General features: G+C 40.6%; 1 protein-coding gene across 2 annotated transcripts in view; it reads right to left on the reverse strand.

The window, feature by feature from the left end:
* The window catches only part of fam91a1 (family with sequence similarity 91 member A1), a 29,598-nt gene extending 26,567 nt beyond the window's left edge, over positions 1 to 3,031 (reverse strand). For both annotated transcript variants that reach the window (XM_031729393.2, XM_031729391.2), the window contains exons 1-3: positions 2,733 to 3,031; positions 1,517 to 1,601; positions 566 to 717 (exon numbers count right to left, since the gene is read on the reverse strand). In XM_031729393.2, coding sequence (XP_031585253.1) covers positions 566 to 717; positions 1,517 to 1,601; positions 2,733 to 2,804 — 309 coding nt within the window. In that variant the 5' untranslated portion in view covers positions 2,805 to 3,031. The remainder of the gene's footprint in view (positions 1 to 565; positions 718 to 1,516; positions 1,602 to 2,732) is intronic.
* Between the last annotated feature and the right edge of the window lie 5,292 nt (positions 3,032 to 8,323).

Genomic DNA, 8,323 nt, shown 5'->3' on the forward strand with positions numbered 1-8,323 from the left:
TTCTCTAAAGCTACACAATGTCTTATGATGTCCTCAATCTTACCTTTTAGGTTAAAAATGAACTAACACACAATCATTGTAGCCAATGACAATACACCCATTTATCCTTTATGCAGGCTGACCATAATAATCCAGCACATCTACTCAGGTGTACCAAACAATGCCGTATACTCGTACTATTCATGCAACAAAAGCACATTGAACTAAACAGCTGGGAGCTGTGAAAAGCTCAGATCCCTCTACTTGTATTGGTCTTTTGGATTCCTTTGTTTTGTCCCTGCAGTTCCTGCACTCATTCCCAGGGATGCCAAAAACTGAAGACATTGTTCATTTTAAATGAGCAGAGACTGCATGTTTCCAGTCAATAAGAAAACCTTTGCCGTTGAACAATAAGTATGTCTGCTCTGTTCTTCTGGGTTTACCTGCCTCATTGTTCTAAAACCAACGGGAACTGACAGAACGACAGATGTTCAGGTGTACGAGAGGCTGTTCACAGAGATTATGATAATGGGAGCAAAGTTAATGCTCTGGTATTGCACTCTTCAACGCAGCATGAGTTGCTTACCTCCATGATTCCTATGTAATACGAGAACGGAGTGACTCGTAGCCCTTTGACCATGATGTCAGACAGGTGGTAGGGGTACAGCATCAGGTGGTCCCGGCTGTACTTCAGAAGCTCCTCATAATATTTGCGCTCATCCTTCCTCACATGGCGCACTGCTCAGAAAACAAACAGCAGTCAGAGTGCACATACAGAAATGATCTCAACATCAACATCACTAAAGTGATTCGATGTAATACATAATGCACTTTATTATACAGGTACATACACATGTTTAGCCACTGTATGATTATTAACAGTACAAGTATTTTCAGTTGTATATTACCTTTTCAGGACAAATATGAAGGATAATCCTATGATCAACACCAAAGGCAGAACAAAACATGGACAGAGCTAATAAGACATCACCCACAGGTGAGTGAAGTCCCATTTTTAACCCTTGAGCTTACTGTTTTTGCTGTAACTTTTTTTGAAACCTGGCATAATGAGTGAAAGTTAGTTCTAACTGGGAACCAGAGGACACTGCATGCTCACTCGCTAACTGACAAGCAGGATCCAATAGCCGTGCCCTGGTTTATCCTCCTAATTATGACCATAATTTACAAAATAAACATTGTGTTTTGCTGAATTTGCTTTGAAAGCAGAGAGTGGGATTACAGTTCCATCAGAGAAGTGTTTACTGAGGTCACAGAACCATGAAGCTTAGTGCTGTTTTCCCATAGACTTTTATAAAATCAGAAGTCTTACTGCAATGATAAAATGGCACTAGGGTATGTTTCTCTGCAAGGTGGTATGGTGAGAAAGTTTTTGCCCATCATCAAGCACTCTCTGGTGGGGTTATATTTATCCTGCCACAAACCGCTGTCTGTCTTTTAATCTAACACTCAAACATCATGTCGCTCACACTGTATGTTTACCACTGCTGTGTGTGTAGGGGGGGGTAATATTGCTCACCTAGGTTATTGCGGAATCGCAGCTGGTTGCGGATGCTGTACAGGAGCACTTGCTTCTCATACTCGCGCTGAGAGTTCCCCAAACTCTGCAGAGAAAGGAAAATGCACAGGTGAGACCACATTAATGTGTCAGGGGGTGAAACCAAACAGTGCCTCTTTTAAACCTCCTGTTCTCCAGCTGTCTGTGAAATATTTTTCCATACTGGAATATTTGCTGCTATTAGATGTGATGTCATATGTGTTGAGAAACGTGTGAAACCATATTAATTGCAAAGATGCAATGAGGGATTTGAATTTGACACAGGCTAGGAGGCAGGTAATAAAACAAGAAGCATCATCTTGAGCTTGATTTTGTGCTTTGGTAGCGCATACCTAACTACAGCCTACAGCATACTTCTAGTTACTTACAAGGCCAATACACCGGTTGGTATTGGACCAATAATGACCTTAAGCAGATCAGATATCAGCAATAACCTGTCTGATCCTCACTGAACAGTTTATGTGTCAAAGTCATGATGTAATCCACAGGTTTTAGAGCCACGGTAGCCCCTGGATTCATGTTAACTCACACAAAAAATGAGCAAAGATATTTTAAATTAAATAAAAATTAACAATGGAATTGGGGCATAAGCTCAATATTGTATCTGAAGCTGTTTTGAGAGAGAGAAAACTTGTTATATTGTGCACATCAGGCCAGATGTGTACACCAGGGGCCCCTGGAGTCTCACTGTTTCTGATGAGTAATCCAACTTTTCAGAGGGTGCATGAGGATGCAGCAGCTCAAACAGCTCATCCACCCACCTCCTCTTCACCGAGACATGTTGGCGTAGTGGCACAAGAAGAGAAGGGGGGGGGGGTCATGCATTTTACTGACAAACTGTAACAGCACATTTCAATAGCATTAAATGCACCAGGCACAACTACGTAAAAGCCGTATGTGCAGGTGACATACACGCTCTAAAATCATGTGGTGCCCCCCACCCCCACCCAATCAAACAAACTGTCATGTGATGCCAGTGTGGCTTCAGTAGCTGGAGTGTAATGATGGTCAGTTATGGCTCCGGCTGGATGGTGAAGCCCCTGCAGAGGACGGGGAGCGAGCAGTGCGACACTGACAGCTGCCAGTATGACAGAGAGCAGCCCCGGTGACATTGACAGGTTCCCCTTGCGGTGTCCCCCCTCTCTCCGTACCCACAGGAAACGTTAGAAGTCGGTACCTGTTTGACGTTAGCTGGGAGCTTGTTCCACGGGTAATTCTGCCTGATGTGAAATTCCACGTCCGTGTTCATCGCTAGCTAGCTAGCTGGCTACAAGCAGAATTCCTCGAGACGATCGGAAACGGGCTCTCGGGAAAGTCCACGGTGACCTCGTCCCCCCCGGACACCCAGCAACCGAGCGAAGGGACCCCCGGTTTTAGGAGATTTTTTTTCTCCAGCGATTATTTTCCTTCACAATAAACCGTAACTTCCTTGTTGTATTTTCGAAAGAGCCGTTCGTCACGCTCGTGGCTACTTTCGTCACTTCCTGTTGAGGAGTGACCATGGAGCTGAATGGAGCTGGAGAGAGCGGGGTTTCAAATGAGAGATGATGTTAGCGCCGTCCGAATCAATGGTTTATCCTTAAAGTGCGATTATTACTGCATTATTAATTTTTTAGCATTTTTAGCACTCGTGGAGCATTTTCCACCCCCACAGCAGCCTGTTTTATTCCTAATGAAGACGTGAAGCTTTAAAACCAGAGAGTCAGGGCCGTGTCTGACTGACTGGATGGGCCACTTTGACTGGGGAGTGCAGCATAACATAATTTGTTTTAATAAGTCTCATTTGAGGTCATGCTTTAAAGACAGCCTCACAAGCTGACGATGACCTTCTTAGTTCCACAGAGACAATAATAACCAAATAATAATAATAACCAAATAATTAACATGGGCTTTGTTGTTACTTTGTTGTTACTACGATAACATGTGTTAAAATTTTCATGACTAAACCATATGACTTTAGTGTCAGAAAAAATCAGCTGAGAGGCACAGTGACATTTTTGGATGGGCCTCCATCCCCCAGAGCCCGTCCATATCACTGATGATGCAGAAAATATATTCTTTTGTTTGAGGGAAAAGTCTAAGGAATAGTCTAAACCTGCAGGGCTCTGCAAGTTTTTGGAATCCTGCACAAACTGGAGTAAATATTATATATGTCTGTAGGCTATGACCATATTTTTCACACTCACACTGTGAGTATTTGCATTTAGTGTGGGGCATAATATTGATACAGCAGTATCTTATTATTGCTTCCTCTTTGTTAGCTTGGGGGGGGGGGGGGCATTACTGAAATATAAAAATTATGATAATACACACAAACACAGATATTTTGATGTAGCATATAACAATACTATAGGTGTTGATAAATGGTCTGGTACATATACATTTATATTATTTCTAACCAATTTCAGTACTCATAACACTTTTTTCTACAAGTCTCCCCTGTGTATCTAACATTCACATTCACAAACTGTGGGCAACATGTTGTCATAGTATCATCGTCCCACTTATGACCAACTATAGCTTCACAGAAAGACAATACAATAAAACACAGTGCAATACTTGCAGATAAATTTGGTTAAAAACATAAATTATCTCATTTAATCTCCTGTTCTACCTGCATGTTCTACATGCAAACTGTCAGGTTTGCATCTGCACAACTCTGGATTGGTGGTTTAACTACACAGTCATCTTTAACACAGGGCGTTATAATTAGGTTAAGTAGCTGGAAATGCTGCCATCGTTTCCCTGTGAGACATAAAAGTGCAAAGCCAAAATGATCTATTAAAACACTCCTATCACCTGGACTACATTTTGGAAAAGAAATTCATTCATTTTTTAGGTCCTCCAATCTGTCTTTCTCTCATTTTCACACCATAAAAAAGCCCTTAGTGTGATAATATACCTTCTGTCCCAGTAGGTCTGTTATCATATCTTCATTCTGGTCAGAAAATATATACAGTATATTTCAATATTTCAGTGAGTGGTTAATGTGATCATTATTCAGCAGCAGAAACAAAAGCAAAATTCAGGTTTGAAACCGGTATGATTAACTAAAAATAGAAAATCATAAATCTGTCCCTGCACCTTGACCTGGAGTTTTTACGAGTTGTTTTTTGTTTGATTTGCAGTTTTGTTCTTACAGGAATCCGACCTGTAAGCATGAAACTATCACTTAGTGACTGGTGACTCAGTGTAAGATTTCACTGCAACACCAAAGTGGCTTCTGCTCTTGGGTCATGATATCTGGCTTGCTGACAGCTCACTTTCTTGCAGCTATGTCATTCAATCTGCCTGCATGTAACTTCAGTTCCCTGTCATATGCCGCTAAGCAAACATGACAGTAATTCATCTCCCTGGCAGACAACCGGCATAACTCCATGGAGTGCAGAAAGGGGCTGCAGATTGAGAATCCTCATGACATTATAGCTCACAGATAATATAAGGAAAAGAAGGTTTAAATGTCTCTGTAAAGTCACACAAGACTGATTTGAAAAAATATCACAACAGGCTCAATCTGATCTCTGAAGGAAAGGAAATCTTTGCAGCCTATTTCTGTAACAGTGTTCCCCAGCCTTCTTTGGCGTGTGATCTTTTAAAATAAAGCGTTGTCTGCTTGTGAAACACCTCATCTAAGGCTACAGTATGATATAAAAGCTGTGAAAACACACATTGTTTCTAAACTAGAAGCATAGAGGTGGAAGAATAGTGTTTCTTTTTTTTTTAATTAAATATACATTTTTAAAAATATACTGTTAAAGTTCTCCATAGTCTCAAGGCTTTAATGTGCAGGGGTTAAAGTGGGATTTAACAGCAAGGGGAAGCCTAAGTATGATCTGCTGTAGCCATGCAACAGCAAACAATGACTCACCTTAAAATAAATACCAAACCTGATTACCGCTGTGAGCTGCAGAGGACATATTTGCTTTGTGAACAGCGATCAGACCTTCTGTAACCCTGAGCTTTACTCCTCTGCGTGTGTTTAATGTAAATAATAAAAAGGAAAGGAAACAAGCTGTCAACTTTATTTACATTTCAAACCATCTGACATGATGTCTTCTCACAGCAGCAGCAGCTTGTTTTATTAATAAAATAATGTCTAATAATCAATTTTTTAAATTTCTTACAACAGCTATTCTTTATGTACTGATCATGTAATTCCTCTAGAGACAGTACTTATTATTGTAAGACTCACTCACACTCTGAGTACACACGGGGGAGTCACAAAAAGTGATTAACTAATAAACTGCTTGTAATTTTATGAGCCTCACAGTTAACTCTCCTCCTGCTAATGCACTGAGGTCCAGGCCTCAACTTTCAGAGTCACCGATCGCTATCAACAAAACACTTCTCTGTAATGTATTACGTCCTTTTAAATTTGCATGTATTTTTGAAAGTAGTAAATGCTGATCCTAGTAGTTTTTGGTCTGTTTTTCAAAAATAGGCTGGCAGATGTTTATGTACTAAAAGTGAGTGACTGTAGCCCGTTGCTAGGTGATTGCCAGGCATGTAGTTCAGCTTTTTTGGATGTAAGTTATGTACTGTCATGAAATTAAAAAGAAGAAAGAATGGTTTCATAAGGTGCTACAGGTGCACAAATGCTACAAAACAGGTAGCCTGCATTTTTTTTGCATCATTTTATACTCATTATGCATAATTAAACTTTTGTGGATAGAAATGAGATGATACTGATACGAAATAAAAATTATATGATGCTTTTATAAGCTGTTAGAGATACATAACTGCTAATAATGGGTCGTTTTGGCCAGTTGCTATGTGGTTGTCAGGCAACATAATGACATCATTACACATAATTCAGCTTTTTTGGATAGAAATTAGATGTTACTGATGCGAAATAAAAATTATATGACGCTTTTATAAGGTGTTACAGGTGCATAAATGCCGGTAATGAGTCATTTTAGCCATCATGTTGCCAAGCAACCTGGCAACATGATGACATCATGATATCTGATATAAATGTGGACCTCCATGGGCCTAAAATGTACCTGTGCCCCACGTTTGGTTGCTCAACTCTTAAAGGTATGGCAAATACTTCTTGATGATTTGACACACACAGTGCAACGAGTTAACTGTCAAACAGGTGATTAATAGCAACAGTGGTCACGTCCAGTTGTGCACGTTCATGGACACAAACAGAAACACCACCACACCTATAAAACTGAGCCCAGTTCTTACAGCTGTTTCTCCTGATCAAAGTGACCCATCAGCACCTTTCTATATTTGACTACATCCTGGGTTACACACATGAGGAAGGGGGAAGAGGAGGAGGAGGGATGAACTTGGACGGCACTAGAAGATGGACAAGGTTTAGCAGCTCGGGGACACTTTGATGAAAGACCAGCCTGGGTGGGAACAATGGCTGAGTCAGGACCCTGTGATGGTTCCCCTTCCTGCGGCTATTGTAAACGCTCCCTCCGCTGGACCCTGGCTGAGTTGTTAAGCTGGCAGCTGGGTACCAAACAGCGCTGTGTCACATGAGAGGCCCGGCTGGAGTCACAGTGGCCCAGGATACTATTCTTAGCTGTAGGAATGTACACAGTGGCCTCATGGCAATCTCCACAGCGCCTAACTGGAAACCCTTCCCTGAGTCACTACCCATTTTCTCTCTGGGTAATGCTTAAACTGTCTTTCATTTGGAATTAATCCTCTTTTTTTTATCTCAAGACTGACAACTTTGGATAATATTGGTCCTCCGAGGACAGGAGGTAAGGGCTGAGCTAATCACAGATACTGCTGATGAACTGGAATCATCTTGTTCACACAGATGTTTGTCTCAAACTCCTCAGTTTAACTCCAGTTTTATTATTAAATCTTCAAATGTGAAATTTCTTTTGTATTAGCATAACTCTTAGTTAAGAATCTATATTTTCTGGTTAAAATGTTTCCTCTTATTTATTGGACGTTTAAAGGAGTGAGTCATTGCATTTTATTAAATGTCTTTATTTAGACTGGAAATGTTTCTCAAAAATATAATGCCATGGTATATACTGTCTCTTAAAAGTGTAATAATTTAAGCTGCGTACATGATTAATTCATCACCATCACCACTGTTGACGAACTGATTAAGGTGCAGATGGATTATTTTTAAATTCAGATGCAGTTTATCATGAGAAGTTCTGCAGCTCCACCAGCAGCTCTTATTTGAAGTCTGAGTTCAAACTCCCAGTTGTGAAATGCCACTCACAGCTATTGGCATTTAATAATATACAATAATGATTAGTGGTCTAAATATATCAGACAGGCTGGGCCATGTAAGTGGGAGTAAATCAGTAGCTGGCACGGGGATGATTTGAAGACTTAATGTTGCTAATAGCCCAATGAAATTCATGCTCTTTAAACAATAGGATCATCACAAACCCTCCAGCCAGAGAGAGACGCACTGGGACTAAGACAGAAAACATGACATATAGAAAAAATAACAAGAGAGAGTGTGAGGCCAGTCCAGAGAGAGATGGGTTGCAGAGACAAACACAGATGGTCTGCTGATACAGTTCTGTTTATGTCAGTGATGATGGGCAGCTTGATTACTGAAATAAGCCCTAATGGCACACGAATCCTGTGAGATCATTTAGACGGGATTTGGAGCAGAAGTCTGTGAGTCAGTCATTCACATTAAAGACAGCTGCTACGTGGGAGGTTTAAGAGTTTGAGAGGAGACGAATAAGTGAAAGGCTTTGTTATGAACCAGATCACACAGTTTTCCAAGCATGCATGATTAAGTTGTTGCAAATACAAATTTATTAAAATCAC

The sequence above is a fragment of the Oreochromis aureus genome, linkage group 22 (assembly GCF_013358895.1).
Source record: "Oreochromis aureus strain Israel breed Guangdong linkage group 22, ZZ_aureus, whole genome shotgun sequence".
NCBI classification, from domain to species: domain Eukaryota; kingdom Metazoa; phylum Chordata; class Actinopteri; order Cichliformes; family Cichlidae; genus Oreochromis; species Oreochromis aureus.